Genomic DNA, 22,937 nt, shown 5'->3' with positions numbered 1-22,937 from the left:
TGAGACAATTGCCTACAACTTTCATGTTTTTGAGTGGCTCTAATTTGGACGTTATCAATGACGTTTTGGGCAGACAAGAGAAGATAAGGATTGTCACCAAGTCAAGAGTTGGCCACCCACTCATCAATTAGTCATCAAATCAATAGTTCGCAATTTTGGCCTATAAAAGGAGGCATTTGCCATGCATTTAGGCATCTTGGTGTCCAGATCAAGATCATGCTCTTGCTTTCTCTCTTTGTATTTTTTGTAATGTTTATGTTTTGCTTTCATTAATATCAAGTTTATGTCTTTCATTTCCTTTCCTTTACTTAGTTAACTTTTATCTTATTTATGTTCTTATTTTGTTTATCTATTTTTCTTTCTTTCATTATGTCTAGCTAAGTTGATTATTTCAAGGTGAAAAGATTACACTAATGGTGTAAGAATAAGTATAATGTAAACTTAATATGGATTTTAATGTTTGATACTAACATGTTTTATATTTGTTATCTTGTTCACTCTTTAATACTTTTCTTGTTAAATAATTAATCTTGATTTATGTTGTATAACACTTGGTACAACAAATGTTTGGCACTTTTATAGTTCATACTCTATGGTATAACCGACACCTGAGCTATGAAAGGAACTTGATTTGTTGTTAACATAAGTTATAATCATGAATGCTTGATGGGATTTACAAGTACTAGTATTAATTGAATAAGCTGACTAATGTAATCATGTTAACAATCTATAATCTGATTGGAACCTCCTTTGTGTGTGGTTTCCAATTGAATAATAAGAGTTTATACTATACTTGTTTGATATACCATTAGTGGAACCTCTAACCTTGACATTTGTTATTATTATTGTTTAATCCTTACATTAATATTCCATCTCAAAGTTCTCATCATCTTCTTCTTCTTCTCCTCCTTTTTCTTTTTCTTATTCTTATTCTTATTGTTGTTGTTGTTGTTGTTGTTATTACTATTATTATTATTGTTGTTGTTGTATTATTATTATTTATAATTTGTACAATTAACCTCCCTGTGGTTCGACCCCAGTCTTGCCGGGTTATTTATTACTTCAACACTCCTACACTTGGGAGAAGACAACAATCTTTTCGTTGTGTCAAGTTTTTGGCGCCATTGCCGGGGAGGTAAGTTCTTGTATAAATTATAGTAGTTATTTTATTTTCTCTTTTCACTTTTCTTGTATATAACTTTGTTTCTTTTTTCTTGTTTCTTCTTCTTTTGTTTTCTTTTTTCTTTTATTTTATTCCTACACAAGTGGTCACGTACATCAAGTGGTAGACTTTGTAGGGTATCCTCATCATTTTCAGAAAATATGGCCGAAGAAGATAATCAATCACTTCATAATGAGAATAATGAGAATAATCATGCTAAAACACTTAGAGACCACATGAATCCCACAAGAACAAGTGCACCATCATACATAGTTTTTCCTCCCGATGCATCTCATTTTAATTTTAAACCAGGTATTATTCAACTTTTACCTTCTTTTCATGGCTTAGATTTAGAAAATCCATACTTGCATTTAAGGGAATTTGAGGAGGTCTGCAATACATATAATAATTTAAATTGTAACATGAACACCATCAGATTAAAGCTTTTTCCTTTTTCATTAAAAGATAAAGTTAAAACATGGCTATAAAATTTAAGACGAGGATCCATTCGTGCTTGGGATAAAATGCAACAACAGTTTTTGAAGTTTTTCACATCTCACAGAACAAACTCTTTCAAAAGACAAATCACTACTTTCACTCAAAAACCAGGAGAAACATTTTACCAATGTTGGAATAGGTATCGAGACTTGCTTAGTACTTGCCCTCATCATGGTTTTGAAACATGGAAATTGGTTTCACATTTTTATGAAGGGTTAACACTTAGAGATAGGCAAATGGTTGAATTGATGTGCAATGGAACTTTTGAAGATAAAGACCCTAATGAAGCAATGGAGTACTTAGACTTGTTAGCTGAAAATGCTCAAAATTGGGACACCGCGGGTAGAAAATGCTCAAAATTGGGACACCGCGGGTACTTATGAGGCACCGAGTAAAACTCAACCTCATACATCTAGTGGAGGTATGTACAACCTTAGGGAAGATCATGACCTCCAAGCCAAGTTTGCATCTTTAGCTAGAAAAGTCGAGGCACTAGAATTGAAAAAGAGTGGTCAATTAAAATCTGTTGAAAACATTGTGTGTCAAATATGTGAAACAAATGAACACTCAACCAAGGATTGTCCAACCTTGCCTTCTTTTAAGGAATGTCTCCATGAACAAGCCCATGCTTTAAACAGTTTCCAAAGGGCCAACCACAACCCATACTCCCAAACATACAACCCTGGTTGAAGAAATCACCCAAATTTCAGTTGAAAGAGTGAGAACAACAGTGCACAAACTTCACAACCACCGTTTCAAGCACACCACAATTTCCAAAATTCTCATGGATATGTACCTCCTTATTCTCCACCTTCTAGAAAAAATCTTGAAGAAACATTGCATGCATTCATTGAAAAGCAAGAGACAATCAATACTCAGCTTGCTCAAAACATGACAGATTTTAAAGATACTTTTGCAAAATTAACATTTGCTCTCAGTTTCCAAGAGAAAGGTAAGTTTCCATCTCAACCACAACAAAATCCCAAAGGGCAATACAATGCAAATGCAAGTAGTTCCGGAAGCCAACACATGGATGAAGTCAAATCAGTCACTACTCTGCGCAGTGGTAAGGTTATTGAAAAACCCTCTCTTGAACCTTATGAGAAAGATGATGAGTCAATCTCTGAGGGTAAGGAAGGGGTTGAATCTGAAAATTGCAAAGAAAAGACCGATTCACCACCAGCACTTCCATTTCCTCACGCCATGACCAAACAAAGGAAAGTCAATCACAACTCTGAAATTTTTGAAATTTTCAAACAGGTAAGGATCAATATACCTTTGTTGGATGCTATTAAACATGTTCCTTCCTATGCTAAATTTTTGAAAGATCTATGCACTGTGAAGAGGAAACTGAATGTGAAAAAGAAAGCCTTTCTAGCCGAACAAGTAAGTGCTATTCTTCAGAACAATAATGCTTTGAAATATAAAGACCCTAGTTGTCCTATAATTTCTTGCTTTATTGGAGAGCATAAAATTGAAAGAGCTTTACTTGATCTTGGAGCTAGTGTGAATTTACTTCCATATTCAGTTTTTCAAAGTCTCAATCTAGGAATGGACTGATGAATCTATCATTTGGAAACATGACATTGGAGATGAATATTTTCAACATTTGCAAGCAACTTGGAGATGATAATGATTTACAAGAAGTAGATCATATTGATGAATTAGTTTATGATCAACTTGAATCTAGTTTACGTAAAAATGAGTTAGATGAATCTGAAGATTTGCAAATGATTTATTCTAAGGAAGAAATCACGGATGAAACAAGCACCAAAAATGTTGATGCGAATCTTTTGTCAATAGTGACAACAGTAATATACCATTGGTGGATGCTATTAAACAGGTTCCTTCCTATGCTAAATTTTTGAAAGATCTATGCACTGTGAAGAGGAAACTGAATGTGAAAAAGAAAGCCTTTCTAGCCGAACAAGTAAGTGCTATTCTTCAGAACAATAATGCTTTGAAATATAAAGACCCTGGTTGTCCTACAATTTCTTGCTTTATTGGAGAGCATAAAATTGAAAGAGCCTTACTTGATCTTGGAGCTAGTGTGAATTTACTTCCATATTCAGTTTTTCAAAGTCTCAATCTAGGTGAGTTAAAACCAACTTCTATATCTCTTTTACTTGCCGATAGATCTGTAAAAGTGCCTAGAGGAATAATTGAAGACGTGTTAGTACAAGTCGATAAATTCATTTATCCTGTGGATTTTATTGTCTTGGACACAGAACCTGTTGAAGCATGTAATTCATTTCCTGTTATTTTAGGACGTCCGTTTCTTGCAACCTCTAACGCATTGATTAATTGTAGGAATGGACTGATGAAGCTATCATTTGGAAACATGACATTGGAGATGAATATTTTCAACATTTGCAAGCAACCTGGAGATGATAATGATTTGCAAGAAGTAGATCATATTGATGAATTAGTTTATGATCAACTTGAATCTACTTTAAGTAAAAATGAATTGGATGAAACTGAAGATTTGCAAATGGTTTATTCTGAGGAAGAAATCACGAATGAAACAAGCACTGAAAATATTGATGCGAATCTTTTGTCAATAGTGACAACAGATTCGACATCTGACATCACACCAATCGATGATTACTTTCCTAACAAATCCTTACTTTCACTTAGTTCAATGCCTTGGTATGATAAAAATATTAATTTTCTTGCTTTAGAAGATTTGCTAGCTGATTGGAGTACCCAAGACAAAGAAAAGTTTTTGAACGAAGTGAAGAGCTTTTATTGTGATGACCCTAACTTATTCAAATATTGTCCTGATCAAATATTTCAAAGATTCATTCTCGACAATGAGGTAAGTAGTGTCATTAAACTTTGTCATTCTGAAGCATGTGGAAGTTATTTCTCGTCAAAAAAGACTGCTGCAAAAATCTTTCAAAATGGATTTTATTGGCCCACTATGTTCAAGGACACACATGCATTCTACAAAACTTGTGAAAATTGTCAAAAGATTGATACTGGTCAAAAAGTTTTGTTTTATAATTCTCAACTCTATGCAGTCCCTAGAGACCTAAGACCAAGATGAAGCAATCCTTATGGGGCCTGTGATATTGAGAATTCAATGAATGACAATGATTTTACGGAAAATGGACATTGTTTGAAAGCTTACTTTGATAATTTTCCTAGTGAAAATGAATCAACTGGTTGGAATGATCTTGTAGATAAAGGTTGATTTTTTTTTTTCTCACATTGTTTTTGTGTTTCTTTTTTTAGTGATTTTTGCTAGTTTATCTCACCCCGGTCAAATGGTGGATAACGGTACTCCGTGACTTAAGTCGGTTCTTTCGGTTTCCCACAATAACTGATATCGGTGTATATATTTGTGCAATTCTTTGAAGCTCTCTTCCAATTCTCATTTGAAAATGGACACTAATCTTGAAAAATTGAAAAAGTATTTTCCCGCTCTGCCTTAGAATGCGATTCCAAAAATTTACCGTGCTAGATGTGCAAGATTGAGATTGTTACTGAATCATGGAATTCCTGAACATATTCGCTGGTTGATTGAAACAAAGGTCCGATTAGCAGGTGAGTCCTCTAACTTCTGCATTTCACACATGCCTGGAACAGGTAAAAGCATATTTGCAAAGAAGCGTTGTGCAAAATGACTGGATGTCCGTCATCGATGTGCTAGATGGACTTGTAATACACAATGTCGTTCTTTAGGAATGGTATCTAAAAACCGTGAAGATAAAATACAATTCATTAAGGATGGCCTGAGTAAGGAGTCTTTAGATAATCTTCTATTGACTCTTGAGACACATCCTAGTGGAGATGTGTATCGTGCAATTCATGATTTATGGCCACTATTTCATAAAGAACATGATCGATTTAGTCTTGGGAATCTGACTAAAAAAGACCCTGTTTGCCAGTTTTTAAGAAAACTGGATGGGAAGCCTATCCCCGACCCATAGAGGGCGTTTAAGCCGTTCTTGGACGTAAAACCAAGGGAAGATGTGAGCCACAATCACAACTACCTGTACATACACATGCTTTTCAATCACAACTACCTGTACATAGACATGTTTTTTTTTTAAAGTAAATCAATAAATAAATAAAAAGAGAGAGAGAGTGTGTGAGAGTCTAGCTGGCCTACATATAGGTGTTATGATTGCCTTTCTAATTTCTCATCTATAAAACCCTCTTTTCCTTCCTTTCATTTCTACTCAACCCATACATTCAACAAATACAGAAGTGTGTAGAAATGGCAAGTTCCTCAAGTCATCAAATAAGAAATATTTGTGTTTTCGGTGGATCTAGTCCTGGGAAAGAAAAGGAGTTTTTAGAATCAGCAAATCATCTTGGTCAGGTGCTAGCTGAGAGAAAGATTCATTTAGTGTATGGGGGAGGCAGTCTTGGGTTAATGGGAGGTGTGTCAATAGCTGCATTTTTAGGAGGTAGTCAAGTTTTAGGAATCGTCCCTGAAGCTTTGGCACAAGGGGACATCATTGGAAAAACAATTGGAGAGGAACTTCAGGTCTCCACAATGTCGGCTCGAATGAATGCAATGTTTAACCATGCTGATGCTTTCATTGCTTTACCAGGTGGTCTAGGCACATTGGAAGAGATCTTTCATATTTCCTCTTGGGCTCAATTGCACATTCACCATAAACCCATAGGTTTGTTAAATGTTAATGGTTATTATGATAAGTTGTTGTCTTTTCTTGATCATGCTGTGGAACAGGAATTTCTAACATCTTCTGCACGACAAATCATAATCTCTGCTACTACTGCTGAACAATTGATTGACCAACTACAATCTTTCATTCCTGTGATTGATCCTTCCATGAGTCGCATAAATTGGTCATCTAAGGAAAGCCGTAAAAAGCTTAGATTGGATTTGAGCCTTCATTTGTGAATGTTTATGTCTTTTGGTTTTATTATTGTGTTTTGTTATTTCTTATTTTTGTTTCAGTGTGTTTCAGGTTTTGTCAGTGTTCGTTATTTCAGGTGATATCTTTTATACTCTATCTTTCTACCTTAGAACATTGAGGACAATGTCTCGTTTTGGTTGGGGGGAGAGGGTAGTAGTTGATAAAAAAAAAAATTGTTTTTCATTTCATAAAGCATGTGCATAATTGTTGTTACTAGGATGGCAGAGTAAAGGAGTTCTTTTGTTAAAGTGACTCTTGAGACGCATCTTAGTAACCATTCTTAACAAGGTCTATTATAATACTTCCTGAAATATTCAGGTTTACAAACTCTCGTATTGTTACCACTTAATTCTGCTCATATACTTATTTAACATGTATTCTTAAACCTTAATTTACACACACACACTTTAACATATGATTGTGGGTTGCATATTGGATTATTACATTATTTATGTTCTTTTGTTAAAGGTAACAACTAAGGGAAAGGGATTGTATATAATTAAAAAGAAAAAAAAAAAAAAAAAAAAAAAAAAAAAAAAAAAAAAAAAAAAAAAAAAAAAAAAAAAGAAAAAAAAAATGATGATAATAAAAATGTAGATAAGTTTGGTTTCGTAGCCTCCCTAACCTAAGCAATTAAGCCCGAAGGGGTGTTTTAACACCTAATACCCTAAAGTCAACTGACTTGGGAGCTATTGGCCCAACGCTTGTTACATGGGTTGAGGAGAAAAGCTTAAAGGAATCAAACATTGCACTATCTACATATCAGTATCTGCGACCCGAGTTACTAAGCTCGTAGGGGTGTCTTAACACCTAATGCCCTAATACCAACTGGTCTGGGAGTCATTAGCTGAAAGCTCATTACATGGGTTAAAGATGCATGATATTTTTAAATTATATGTATATACATTAAAAAAAAAAGACAAAAATAATAATCCCAACCCAAGGAAGTTAACCTTAAACATTAGAACAAAAATTTTGTTTTCTTCCAAGAAAAGCCCCATAATTATGTGTTGATACATTGAGCACAAAAGAAAGGTTTATTAATATCTTGTTAAGTGGTATTGAGCAGATATATAAATTTAATGAGAGTTTGTTTATCTGGATAGATTAATGGAAGTTAAATGATGAATACCTTGCTTTGTGAAATTTGCAAATTTGTTTTCTATTTTAACGCTTTGATTACTAGGGACTAGTAATAAGCTGGTTGGGGGGTGTGATTAGTACTTAAAAGTGCATTTTTATCATGGTTTTATATCATCATTTTGCACTTGAAGTATCAATAACTCCTTAACTAAAATATGTTTTATAATAATGTATCTAATAATATAAGATACCTATAATTTATGGTAAATGTCTATTTTTAATGCAGGCCTATCACATAAATGAAAGGATTGATTGATGACTTGAAGAACTTAAATTGCAAGGATAAAGAGATGGCCAAACTTAGAAAAGAGATGTCGGTGCAATCCAAACCGGAACACTGTTCGGTAATTGGGTCATATCTGGAGCTACAGATCTCAGATTTAGGTCCAATTTATATGGATGGAAAGGTAAGACATAGGCCTACAACTTTCATATGGAGCCCAAGATCTAAAAAGGCCATTATCAAGTCCAAATTGTAGCAACAACAAAGAAGCCCGAATCTGTCTTCCAGCCCGAGCACTATTCGGTATTTTGGCCATATCTGGAGTTCTAGAAGTCCAAATGAGCTGAAATTTTTACACAAGAAAGCTGAGACAATTGCCTACAACTTTCATGTTTACAACTGGCTCCAATTTTGACGTTATCAATGACGTTTTGGGCAGACAAGAGAAGATAAGGATTGTCACCAAGTCAAAAGTTGGTCACCCACTTATCAATTAGTCATCAAATCAATAGTTCCCATTTTTGGCCTATAAAAGGAGGCATTTGCCATGCATTTAGGCATCTTGATTTCCAGATCAAGATCATGCTCTTCCTTTCTCTCTTTGTATTTTTTATGCTTTGTTTTCATTAATATTAAGTTTATGCCTTTCATTTCCTTTCCTTTACTTAGTTAACTTTTATGTTCTTATTTTGTTTATCTATTTTGCTTTCTTTCATTATGTCTAGCTAAGTTAATTATGTCAAGGTGAAAAGGTTACACTAATGGTGTAAGAATAAGTATAATGTAAACTTAATATGGACTTTAATGTTTGATACTAACATGTTTTATATTTGCTATCTTGTTCACTCTTTAATACTTTGCTTGTTAAATGACTAATCTTGATTTATGTTGTATAACACTTGGTACAACAAATGCTTGGCACTTTCATAGCCCATAATGTATGGTATAACCGACACCTGAGCTATGAAAGGAACATTATTATTATTGTTGTTGTTGTTGTTGTATTATTGTTATTTATAATTTGTATAATTAACCTCCTTGTGGTTCGACCCCAGTCTTGCCGGATTATTTATTACTTCAACACTCCTACACTTGAGAGAAGACAACAATCTTTTCGTCGTGTCAGTAGTCTTTCAAAACTCTCACTCTTTAATTATCACATTTATATTATTTATTGTTTTTACATTTGGTTGAGTGTTTAGAATTGCATATTATTAGATTAAAAAATTAGTTTTTAGTTTTACCTTGCATACCTAATGCACTCCCCCTCTTAGGTATTTATGCTTCCTTCATCCTAGAACAACTAGGTGCTCATATGACGGAGTGAAAGTAGCTTGAAATCCCTTGAAAGCCCGAGAATCAGGAGAGAAATAATAAAGCCCATGTAAATAAAATCCTTCACCAATCATATTCTTGGTTACAAGGTCCTGCAAAAAAAATTTATAATGAGTAAATATAACTTGACAATTTAGAATAGATGTCAACTTACAGATAAAAAGCAACTAGAAAGGAAAAGAAATAACATATAAAACATATCACTTTACTCTATTTGAAACTAGTTTAATTGTTCCCTTATCTTTTACTTAAGCGCCTTTCCTATTAGCTACAGATACAAAAATAGAAATGAAAAATTATTTAAGGTCATAAATGTTACTTAATTTATTAGACATATGATTTATGGTACCAAAATCAGTAGCCCAAATATCATACAAATTACCATGTTCTAATATAGTCATAAAAGTAATCAAAATACATTAGCTAGTTTTCAAGTCTGCATCAGCTAAAAAACTAGCAAAGTGACTAAAAAGAGCAACCAATTGATTTTGTTCTTGACTGAAGATATCATCTCGTATTCTCCGATCATGCCTATCTTATAGATAGTTTGGAAAGCCATTCAACAATACAACAGGATTAGAAGTAAAGCTTTCAGTGGAATGGGTAGCAAGGTGAGCTTTATAATTAGTAACTCGTTTTTGATATCCCCTCTAATCCTTCATAAACTTGGACTTTATTTCTAGGTTAAGGAACTAACAATGATCTATTACATGTCCATATTATGATAATATTAGCACTATAGGTTTGAACATTTGCCTTTATGAGGTCTTGAGTTAGAGGATAGACATGGTCAGATAAGATAAAAACGAGTATTTGGGAGGATAGGATAATATCATGAGTCATAACTTTCCTACATATTTCTTCACATTGAATGGTTAGACAAACAGTTTTCAAGGATGGTGGTTTTGGGTTCATCAAGATATGGCTCCATAAATCTTTAAATTCTTGGCTAAGACTAGCTAAAAGCTGAAAATTTTGATTTTCTTATGTTCTTTTCACAAAACCATAGCATCAATAGTACGTGAGCAATACATCTCTAGTTCATTCCATAAGCTTTTCAAACTACCTAATAACTGGACAAACAGTTTTCCATCCTAATGTAGCTTGGCGATATCACGATGAATCTAAAAAATCCTAGTATAGTTATTTTGGTCACCATACATGTCATGAATAGCATTCTAAATATCCAAAAAGAACTTAAAATAATTAAAAATCTCAACAAGGTTATGCTCTAATGAGTTAAGAATCTAGGATATAACCAATTGATCTTTGGACAACCATGTCTTATATTTTGAAGCATCCACAACTAAAGAGGTTATGGAACTATTGGTATATTCTAATTTTGATCTCCCAGCAAGAGCAATAGTGATTGCCCTCGATTAAGAAAGGAAATTGAATTTATTTAGCAATACTAAACATAATCTTTGAGATGTATTGATATCACAATCGAAAAAAATAGTTAGAAAATGAATCACCTTTGAGCCTCCATCTATAAAATATTTTGTTTTGTCTTTTAAAGCAAGGAAAGGAAGAAATAAACAACAAAGACAAAGAGAGAGCAGAGAATCAATGCTCTGACACCATGAAGAAAATTAAAGAACAACAATATTATCTTATATGAATCTTGGGAATGGTACATGTATATATGAAAATAAAAAGGAAATATGAATCCTATCTTTATCTATAATATTTGCCCCATAATACATGTTGATAGGAATAACGCAATCATCTCTAATCTAGGCAACAAATAAGCTATTCTAGGCAACGACATAATTACATAGATATTCATAATGTTTTAGTATGGAATTCATTACTCATCTAATTAATTAGAATATTTTTTTAGGGTAATTTTGAGGTTTAAAAGTTTTGGTACGTAACTTGTTTAGTTTACTTTGAAGCCATATTTTCTAAATTAATCCAATAGTTCTTAATATTTTATGTTGGATTGAAATATTGAAACTTTAGGGTTTTTCTTATTTTATTATATTTGCAAGCATTTGTTTTTAATTACAAAATTAAAATATAACTGAATTAAAGAATTTTTAAATAATTCAATTATTATTTTTTAAAATATTTTGTACCAAGTAATTCAAGAAAAGAAATTTTCATATATATATAGATATGTATATATATATACATATGTATATATATATATATAACATGGAATCAAAGTTGAATCTCAACCTTAATATAGGATTGATTTATATCAACATGTTTGGAATTGTACGATCTCAATTAAGGGATGAGATGCTATAGAAAAAACAAATAAGTTAACTATTCAATAATTAAGTTAGGATCATTGTTTTAAATTTGGACCACCTAGATAGATGACTTGAGATAGCCAATTTTAAAATTAGACTAGTTCAAAATAAAAAAAAAATTGATTCATCCAGTTAAAAATTCAATAATTTGGTCAATGTTTTATTATTAACTTATTGAATTTTTTTAAAAAAAATGTTAAAACAAATTATTTTATTAAAAAATAGATCAATTTTCTTAACTTGTAATTCAAATCTTACTCTAGGTTGATCTCAAATAAGGTTTTAAGAATATGATTAAAATTAACATAAATATTATTAAAGTTAATTGATGTATGTACGTGTGTGTATGTGTATATGTACGTGCATGTGTGTAACTATGTTTATTGGGGTGGGTCTCATTGATAAATCATGTGTAATGGTGTGTATGTGTACATGTACGTGCATGTGTGTAACTATGTTTATTGGGGTGGGTCTCATTGATAAATCATGTGTAATGTTAAATAATAACATTAAAGGGGATTTTTGGTAGGTAAATGGGCTTTGTTAGATATACAACCACCCTTTGTCTCTTCTCATAAGTCCTTGGTTCTGCTGCTTCATGTTCCTTTTTTAATGTTGTCTATTCCTTAAATTACTTTATTTCTTAGTGTATTTGCATTACATTAGTAAGTCTTATTATATGATAAGTTGAATTGATAATACAATAATTCTATCCTATTTAATTAAATTTAAGGATTTAGACTTGTCCTTTAGAAGGTTTGGAAGGAAAAGAGCATACCTTACCCTTACTTAACTCTGTTGTTTTCTTCTCTCTATTATATTTTTCATCCTCTCTATGTAAGAGGTTATGGATGGTCTATGCAATGCTGTATTCTGGAAAAAAAAATTAGAGGCAAAGTTCTTTTTTTTGTGTTATTGCTTCTTTAATTTCTTTCTTGAACAGAGTTTTTGCTATTTGTTTTAATGACCACAATATTTGGTAAAACAAATATTGAATAATAAAACAAATTATGAGAAGAGGGATTATGTGATTCCAACATGAGTCCAATTTCACTAGAAAAGGTGGTGAATCTTTATAATTAACGTGAATTATTTATGCACAACATAGAAAGTGGATCTTATATGTCTTTCAAGATTCTAGATACAGAAAAACATGATTCATCTCTTATTATCCAATAACATGATTCCCCGGCAACGGCGCCAAAAACTTGAAAGAAACTAAAAGTCAAAAAAAGGAACAATCACATGTCAAACAATCCATCATTCATACATTTACTAACAAATGTGTGCACTGCAATAACAAACACGAACATGTATTTTTTTCTTGCTAGTTTAACCTTGAATATACAAATAAAATATAAATAAATAAAGAATTTAATACGAAATATTATGAGCTTTGTTTATCTTAAAAAAATAATACTTAGACAATTAGGTATATCAGAGAAGAAGTGGTGGTTGATGGACTTGGTATTATCCATGGAAAATTAGTTAATTTACATGGAAATCCTGATAGCCATTTGAAAGCTTGTGCAGCTCCGCATTCCTTGATAAATTGAAAATTATTGGAAAAAAAATAGCTGATGAAGGTTATCAAATTAATCCACAAACCTAATTAGCTTTCAATAAGAACATATTTGGGATGTTACAAATGGAAAACGTTTATAGGTGGATTAATTTATTACGAAAGGTCATCAAATGGTGATGGTGGTGATAGTAGTAGTAATACTCCTACTACTATTACTTTAAAAACTTGTGCAACTCCGCATTCTTTGATAAATAACTTTCACAACCATTTTTGAATTGAAAATTATTGGGAAAAAAATAGCTTATGAAGGTCACCAAATTAATCCACAAACCTAATTAGCTTTTGATAAGAACATGTTTGGGATGTTACAAATGAAAAACGTTTATAGGTGGATTAATTTATTACGGAAGGTCATCTAATGGTAATAGTAGTAATAGTGGTGATAGTGCTTTTAATAAGAACATGTTTGGGATGTTACAAATGAAAAACGTTTATAGGTGGATTAATTTATTACGGAAGGTCATCTAATGGTAATAGTAATAATAGTAGTAATAGTGATGATGATAATGATAGTGGTAGCAGCAGCAATGATGATAATGATAGTGCTTTTAATAAGAACATATTTGGGATGTTACAAATGAAAAACGTTTATAGGTGGATTAATTTATTACGGAAGGTCATCAAATGGTGATGGTGGTAGTGGGAGGTGGAGGAAAAATCCCTAGGATGGGAACAGCGGCAGCTGCAACAATAGTAATGGTAGTCATAATACAATGACAATAGTGGTAATAATAGTAATAGTGGGGTGGCGGTGACGGTGGTCATCATAGTAGTACAAAAATCTTAGTTTTTCTTGGTGTTTATTAACAACAATTTTTTTACAATGAAATGAAGGTGTGTAATTTTACTTTGATCCATGCTAAGGAATTGTATTTAAAAATATTTTTTAAAATATGATAAAACTGATAGCATCAAATATCAAAATAATAACTTCTATAAATGTTTTTAAATAATTATGATAAAAAAAATGTAATAATCATTAAAAGAAACATGAAATTAAGAAGAAAAAAATTATCTCAAACACTTTCACAGTAACAATAATCCTAATCCTAGATTACCAATATATATGCGTGTGTACATGTTAATGACATTCATGACATTCTTCAACCGACTTTCTTACACTTATTAAAACATATATTTGATAATACAGTGGGTCGTTTTTTAAAATATTTTTATTTAAAAATATTTTAAAAAAATATTTAAATTTTTTTATAATATTAACACATCAAAAAAAATTTAAAGAAATTAATTTAATATTTTCAAGTGAAATATACTTTTAAAACACACCATAAAATAAAATAAAAAATACTACACTTTTAAACATTTACTAAGTATATTTGATATTGTGATAATTTTTATAATTACAATTTAAAAAACAAATTAATTAACTAAATATTTTCAAAATTATAATCAAAACAAAATATAATTTTAACCAAATCGTACCACACCACACAACATTCCCTAAATTTAACTTCCCAATCCAAGTCTACTCGAAGGGAGGCCAACCAAGCAAGGTACAAGGGATGATACATGCATTTGGCTTATATTTTCAGCTTTATGCCTAGGCCTACCAAGAGAAAGTTGTCAATGAAAGACTAAGTTATTGAAAACCCTCCATGTTGTTGCAACCACCCTTGTCAATTGGACATGGTATCCAAATTCAATTTTCAATCTTTTCTTCATACATGGAGGGATTACATCTTAAACTGGGCCATGGCTTGCTTGAAAATATGTTTCGAGGGTAAAGAACTGGTGAAAATTAGAATATCTCATAAGCAAAAAGTTCTTGATCACAATAAATTTTTTTTTTTTTGAAACCATATCCACTATACTATACAATTTCATGACTGCATGAAGAGATTGTCTAGCTGCTCATTATGCATGATTACCCCTAGCAGGGCGGCAAACATGATTTCTTTTACGCGCATGGTCTTCATTATGGTGCTGTGTCCGGCAGGCATAACCATACCAGCAATCTTCCCTGTCAGCTGCTTCTGGCGGAAGGAGCTGTGATGATGCAAACACAAACACAGCATAGTTTCTAAAACTCGAAAATTGAAAAATATTCGTAGGCCACAAGTTTATACAGTGCTTAATACAATATACTTACATTTTTAGGTATTGAAATCCGGAACCAGTACAGCAGAAAGGAGATCAATTTGTCATAACAATCACTGCATTCAGAAATAAACCTAACATTTAACATTTATGATTAACCAGCAAGAGTAAAGAACAGCAATAACAGCCACAACCGCAATAATTAACCTTACATTTGTTTAAGTGGGTGTAGAGAGGAATCCACATAAAAATTGTTCATAAAGATTATATCAATTCAAAACTTGTCAAATTATCTTATCACCATGAATTTTAGTACTAACTAATTCCTCCTCTTGGAAGACTGCGGAGTTTTTGTCACTACACAGTAATTTAAGTACTAACTAATTCCACATCAAATCCTCCATATGAGAAAATAAAAGGTGAGTCCTTACTTGCAAACATGGGTTCCAACAGTTATCATCTCAGCATGATTCAGTGGCATCCTAGTTCGATCTGCAGCAAGAGTTAAAACCAACCAAAATTCAAATTCTAGTGACATTTTAGCTTGAAAACACACAAAATCCTTTCTTTCTGCAATAGAGACAACACATCATTACCCTTTTCCAACCTTTGTCCTAAAATAACCATAGAAGTTTCATGGAACATTAAGTACCAGATACTTTCCAAGATACTTCCGAATTTATTTCAAATTAACAGTACCACTAAAGATATTTATATATGTTGCTGCATCCCCTTCAGAAAAAAAAAAAACTTACACAGGGGTAACTGAATTTGGGACCTAACAAACTCAATTTTTTTAACCATTAAGTTGAGGACAAAGAATCAACCAACACACCAATTTCTCTGTTGTTCAGCTTCCCAATCCAATCTGAAATAACATCCTGCAGTGTTTTTCCCATCTGTCTGATACACCTTTGTGTGATCTATAAAAATAAAAAATGTGAGTCACTCTTATCAAACTTTGTAAAGTTGCTGCCGATTAACATTTTGGACAAGAGAAATTCATACATCCTGTTCATGCCGGTTTTTTTCATGTGCCAAAAATGGAATCCTAGAGACAGCATGCTCTGAGATCTGCAAAGCACAAGATTATGGAATATTAACAAAAGCATACAGAGCCTAAAATGTTCACAAACCTGATGCCTCCAGAAGAAAAGGCATCTTATTGTTATGGAGAAATCACAATAAAACTTTGAAATTATCATGGTTTCCATAGAACAACTAAGGCCAGGCAATTAAAGAAAGAGTAAATAAGGATCATGGAAACAAAATCTAATCACAAATCTAATCAGATTAAATAAAAATAAGTGCTCAAATAATCTAGAAGAAAGAACTTTTGTTTGCCAGAAGAGGCAAGAAATGTTGAATAGTAAAGAGAAGATATACACACAAGAAAAAACAAATCTGCAAGAAACTCCATATCTGGTGTAATAGATTAAGTCAACAGCATCATCCTCTGTAGCAGAAGGTAGGAACACCAATGAACTATTTAGAGACAGGTGCATTAAGTCAATGCCCAAAGTTCTAAAAAAATGAAAAAAAATATTTAAAAGGTAAGATACATGTGAGAAACTGGGATTGTGAGAGACAAACAATTAAGGGGCTAGGAATATGATATACATGTGAGAAACTGGGATTGTGAGATAGACAAACAATTAAGGGGCTAGGAATATGCCATGCAGGTGGAGTAAAATTATATAGAAAGGGTTTAGACCAATAGAAATAAGAAACTGACAAATGAAAAGACACTTCTCAAAGACACATACAGGGAGAGTTGTCCACATGATATCAATCCTATTGCAAGTGAGAACTGTTTAGAAAGGACTGCAACTAGAAAAGACTAAGAATAAAAGAGCACATACTGGTTTAAAATTCTCATGGCTGCAGTGAGAGTCACTTCTGGAAACACCTTGAGCATGCCAATAGGCACCACAAAATACTCTATCACATCCCAAACCTGCAAGAAGGGAGGAATTAAAAAGGAATTATATCTACTTTCAGTAAGCTCACAGTTGATAAAATAGTGCTGATCCAATATTATTTCTCCTCAAAATTAAATCTATAGACTCAAAAGAAAACCTAAGAATTCATTAATAATTTGAAGCTTTCTCTTAGCTTCAACACCAACTTTAACAGACTTTATTCAAAGGATTGATGAGCATAAAATATGGAAAAGGGGGCCTGAATTAGAAAAATAAATAAGAGAAACGTAAACCCAACACTTTATCCAAGAATAATTAAGCACAGGCAAATCATGACACATACAGTGCTGTGGTACTCCAATATCAGCTCGAGAAGGCATCATCCCTCCACAGGCATGGCACTGTAAGTGAATTGTATTCTGATTGCAGTGGAAGCCACTGTACTCAGTACCTGCTTGGTATTATTGAACAATCAGATAAATGATGGATCTTAAACAAAAGGACTGCATATTAGAAACACGTCCAAGGCTAACATTCTTATAACCAGTTATTTAAAGTTTAAAATGCAAAAGCATTTATTCACATGATTGACCGCTCTCAAGAATGAAAACATGCATAAGATTATGTAAAAAGCACCAGAGTCAAATTAAACAAAGAAAACAAAGAAAAAGAAAACAATGATGAATAAAATTTCTAACTGAAACTATTTTCCTGCTCTTTGATTAGCAGCACTAGCATCTCATATGCAACATAGAATTCTGTCAAAAATTAAAGGTAGAAAAGTAAGTTTTTGTTGTACAAGAAGCTCCAAGTACCATTCATTTAGTATGGAAGCTAACTTTTTCATTTAGACTCCCGCAGCTGATGATAATCCTGTTTGTGAGCACGTGTAATACATCCATGAAAAAGGAACAAGAACAAGAATATCGAGGTGGCTACCACTACCCATGACAGTCGCATCATTGTCACACTAGCATAGATATCAACACCCATCACCATCTTGTGTCAGTTGGTTTCAATTCAGTAGAATGTAACAAACTCAGACATGAAAACAACAGAGCTTTAGTTTTACCTAGGGTTTCTTCCCATGTTCAAGAACCCTATGAAGACTCTGTTCAAATTCTCATAACAGATCAGTAAAATAGATGCATTTGGAAGGAACCCAGCACAAATTATCTAGAACACAATGGAGAAGAAGTTGAGAATGATATCAAAATGACCATGACCATGATATCAAACACATAAGGAATGATCTTTGATTGATTGATCTACATGAGGATCCAAGCTTCAGCAGTTGTGTGTATGGAACACCATTATAACAAGTTGTGCACCAGAAATTGGCTCATATTTTTCTTCTTTAAGAATAGAACACACTATTTTCCTTCCAAGGGTTCTAGTATTGCCAAACAATCATATTCCAGAAAATGATGTGATTTACAAACATGTAATTGCAAGAGAAATTAAAACTATTACCACATTGAGGACATGGGAAATCTGCAACTTCATTTTCAGCATCCAAAATTGAGTGTGGCCTCTTTTGACGACGCTTTTTTCCAGTTTGAATGATCTAATATGCATCAGAAGTTAAAAACTTGTAATGATCTGATACTTGTCAGAACTTAAGTTAGCTACTTAAAAGCACCATTCTATATACAGAAGATATGCAGACCAAAGACAAACAAATAGTATCCCAACAATTTGAAATAATCACAAAAGAAGCTGCAATGGAAATGGAAATGGAAATGGAAATGGAAATCCATCAATTGAAGATACGAGAAAAAAATTATTTGTGATGTGTGTTACAAAAATAAATATTACTAAGCATCCATTATCTCAATTAATCAGTAATATTTGGTTAGAAATCATTTTCAGGACAGATAAAGTTGGAGGCAAGCATGCAACTAAGCATCACATGCCTCAATCCTATATGAGACATGACATATTTGTATCTCATAATTCAATCCCAGACATGAGATCAACATTTCATATGCTTGTATCAAGTATCAGGGCTTCAGACATAAAATTACTCACAAGATTTGATTTTATTGATGCATAGGAATCCAAAAGAATTATTTCTTCATCTGACTGCTTTAGTGAAGAATCGGCTTGCAATACATCCTAAAAAAAGAACAATCAGCAACTTTGTTACTATTACAGTTACAAGTAATATCCATAAACCTTGAGCATGCTATAAAATGAAAGGGGCATGCCCTTGAAATTTTAAACTCTCAAACATGCATCAGAAAACAGGCATGAAATGAAGATCGAAGCATGAAGGGTTAAGAGTTTGCAGGATTGGCTAAAAATTGCAAGACGCAATCAATAAATTCTAAATGATGATATATCAGTGTGCAAAATTAAGAAAATAAGATATACATGACCTTACACAAGAAATTCAAACCTCTAAGCAGTAATGCTTCGACTCACACTCAATTTTTATGTTATCTATGTTATTGGCAATCTTTCAGTTGATGCAATTATATCAGGTAACCATAATCATCATCCAGAATCACAGACAAGTAGAATAGCAGAATTATAAACAAAGTAATGCAGCATTAGCACTAACAATAGGCAATGAAACTAACAAAAAAGTATATAGCAGATATTTTGACAAATGTGAAAGAAAATCAATAAGAAAAGTTTTCTATCTTTCAAGTAATTGCAAAATATGAGCTAAGGCAGCCTAAAACAAATAAGTTAATCTACCAGCTACAAACAAAAGGGAAATAGACAAACAAAGGGAAATACATGTCTCAATCCATACAGGCACATAAAACGCTTGCACAGAGATGTAAAATGTTCGGGAAGGAATTGAGTAAAACTTAAGGCATATCACCTCCTCTATACTATGCAGAAAGTGGTTTCTACCAACAAACAGTACTACTGCTCTACACTGAGGACAGAGCACACTTGAATGTCTTTTTTGCGATCTCCTCAACCATTCTGAAAAGCATCCATTGCTGAGTTGCACAGGACAAGTAGATTATAAATCAACAAGTCAATTCTATTCTATTAAAAAGAAGCCATAAAATAAATTACGAACCAGAAGTTATGAAGACAAGGAGCAACAGTAACAACATCATGCCAGACGTTTAAGCAAATGCTGCATTTTGCATGCTCAGCATCTATATTGACCTGGTGGAGAAAAACCAAAACCAAAGAAGAACATCAGCACACTTGTGGTTGGCAATGGCTCACCAGAAGAAATTTAAAGATTCCAAATATGATTAATCATTCACCTTTAACCATCTCGTGAAAGACTCTCGAGGCATTAGTTTAAATCTGTAGCTCAAATATCCTAGAGATGTAAGAAACAAAAAGGCCTTTTTATAAGAGATAGTCAGTATCAAATGGGAAACAATTGCATTCCAGAAGCATATTCTCAACAAAAACTCAGCCCCAGATGATTAAATATCCCAATTGGAAGTGCATCTCAAACCTATCCAATTGTCAATTACACCAAGTAAATTTATGCATCCCATAAAAAACATCAAGATAATGTTGTCGCTAGAGGAATCAGAGATCAAATTACATTGTAATGTGACCATATGGAAGAAACTAAACTTATCTCTAATTCTTTTTTAAACAAAAGTAGAATACAATGCTGGGTGGGCTGTTCCAGTTACCATCAAGATAAAAACAATAATACCCAAGTGAGGTTAAACAAAAGTACAGACATGTAATTGAAGAAGTTGTGTTTTCTGAAACTTACCTCCAGATAAATTGACAATATGAGTAAAAACAATTTTTATTGGCTGCAGTATCTATTCAAGTAAATTATTTTAAAGAAGAAATAATAACATTAAAACAACGTAAAAACTTTCTGACCTTCTCTGGCAGGGCCAGGAATAATTTCACTTCCACAATTTATCACTACATTATCTTCATTTTGGACAGTGACCTCATCAACAAGTATTGTATTTGAGCTGTATCAGAAACAACAGACAGCAACCAAAGCAACAGAATTTGAGAATCTCTGATCAACTAAAAGATGCATGTATCGGTCAATAGTTAAGAGTGATATGATTCATCATTCAGAAAACTAGCATTCAAAATCTCCTATCACCATGGTTACTCCAATAAATTAATTGTCTTTTGGATAGTGGAAAAATGATTTGCTAATCAATAGGGGCAAAAGTCATATCACCAGCCTTAATGGACTTAACTACGGTACTAAAGACAGAATGTTAGTAATAACTCAAAAAAGACAATGAGCTTAACTTTATAATTGGCTTACGAATATCTGCAATTAAAAAATAATGCTTGGATCAGTAAAGCAGCTCTTTGTCTCCTACAAGAAGACAACGTTTTGCCTGTGATTTAATCAATTGTCTTGTAATTCAGTCAATAGTATAGAAATTCATGTTTTAGATTCTCAGGTGGGTTGTTACTAATGATATCAATATCTATAAATAAAATCAACTTATTCATGATATCAGAAAATAAATATAATTTTTAACTAGTAAATACATATCACCTCTTATTTTGCATCATAGCAGAACTTTGATCTGAGTTCCTTGTTATTTTGCACCATTCATGCTTCTCAAGAGAAGAAGATGTAATCTCTGAGCAGATTACCATCTCATTTGACCTTATCTCAACATCAGAATATCTCGAGTCAGATGGTACTGCAACAAAGAATAAATCAATTAATTTTCAAAATCCCAAGTCAGAAAAGTTTGCTGTCAAACCCTTTAGTTTATTCTCTTTGCTTTAAAAGTTTGTGTTGCAAATGATTGAATGCAGCTTTTTCAATAAGGAAAGAACGCATATGATTCTCAGCATCCACATTATCAACCAGAATTGTCTATAAATTGGAGATGCGATGAAAATGCTATCATTTATATAATTGAACAAATCTAAGGCTCCAGTATTGGCAGTTCAAACTTCTAAAGAACCCCAATTCAAAATAGGAACTCTATAGTATTTCATGCTATGTTAATCACGAAAAGGCTAATGTTCATAACAAAAGGTGTTGAATTAACCAAAAAGGTTTCTTTTTACCATTCGTGATTTATGTTAAAAAAGACTCCTACTTTCTAATTCCAATATACTCGCACTACGATCATATTCACTCGCATTCAAGAAAAATACTTAAGTACAGTAACAATCCCTCCACAAACATGCAAGCTCAAATACATTAACAGAAGCATTAAATTGAACTTCCAAAAAAACATTAGAAGCAACGATGAATTAAGAACCCAAACCCAAGAAAGTTTCTTTGTTAAATTTCCCCATCTGGTTTCTCTCGATTCAATTTAACTTCCAAAAAAATGTCAGCTTCAACACTAAAATGCACTAAAAACAGTTTCTATAAACATTTTATAGGGAAACAAACAGAGGATAACACATGAAACAACACTAAAACTGTTGAAATAAAGATGAGGAAAATACCAAGTTTGGCCCAGGCTTCATCGGAGGAGGAGGAGGAGGAATTGGAACCAGAAGAGCATTCACCAAATTCCATTGATTGCTTTCTTTAAATGGTTTTATTTTTAACTCAAAAAGAATGAGTAAAGTTTGTGTCTTTGGAAGAATTTTGATTTCTGGGTTTGGAATTTTGATTTTCAGAATTCATAGAGACGGAAGAGAAGGGAAGAAGCGTGCATAGGAAGGAGATGTATCCATCGAGTTATCTCAACACCTTTCTTCGCTAAAAAGTAATTTCTTTTATAAAGTGAATTTAAAAAACAAATTACTAAAAAGTTGTTTCTTTATAAAAAATAAATTTCAAAAAAAATAAATTCTAAAAAAATAAATTATTTTTTAATATTTTGTAGTGTAATAAAAAATAAATTAAAAAATATTTTCCAGTATTTAGTTATATTATAAAAAATAAGCTGGAAAATAACTTA

General features: G+C 32.4%; 2 protein-coding genes across 2 annotated transcripts; one reads left to right on the top strand and one right to left on the bottom strand.

The window, feature by feature from the left end:
- Nucleotides 1-1,323: 1,323 nt before the first annotated feature.
- Nucleotides 1,324-4,148, top strand: LOC105113494 (uncharacterized; the record flags this gene model as incomplete). The annotated part of the gene is given in 6 exon segments (XM_011009694.1): nt 1,324-1,417; nt 1,889-1,973; nt 2,005-2,143; nt 2,264-2,920; nt 3,504-3,753; nt 3,928-4,148. Coding segments are annotated over 6 exon segments (1,446 nt in total), but the record flags the coding sequence as incomplete, so codon positions are not given.
- A 10,685-nt stretch (nt 4,149-14,833) lies between these two features.
- On the bottom strand, nt 14,834-22,718 carry LOC105113493 (RING/U-box superfamily protein). Its single transcript, XM_011009693.1, has 15 exons — nt 22,477-22,718; nt 21,560-21,710; nt 20,911-21,008; nt 20,322-20,380; nt 20,126-20,217; nt 19,919-20,042; nt 19,114-19,200; nt 18,556-18,649; nt 17,426-17,533; nt 17,023-17,117; nt 16,169-16,234; nt 15,996-16,083; nt 15,592-15,652; nt 15,213-15,276; nt 14,834-15,109 (listed from the first exon to the last, which is right to left on the bottom strand). The coding sequence occupies exons 1-15, from the start codon at nt 22,547-22,549 to the stop codon at nt 14,978-14,980; spliced, it is 1,392 nt and encodes a 463-aa protein (XP_011007995.1). The 5' UTR covers nt 22,550-22,718; the 3' UTR covers nt 14,834-14,977.
- Between the last annotated feature and the right edge of the window lie 219 nt (nt 22,719-22,937).

This window comes from Populus euphratica, unplaced genomic scaffold, assembly GCF_000495115.2.
Source record: "Populus euphratica unplaced genomic scaffold, PopEup_1.0 scaffold419.1, whole genome shotgun sequence".
In the NCBI taxonomy this organism is placed as follows: Eukaryota; Viridiplantae; Streptophyta; class Magnoliopsida; order Malpighiales; family Salicaceae; genus Populus; species Populus euphratica.
The sequence above is the reverse complement of the archived record's forward strand: the minus strand, read 5'-3'. Positions and strand labels throughout refer to the sequence as shown.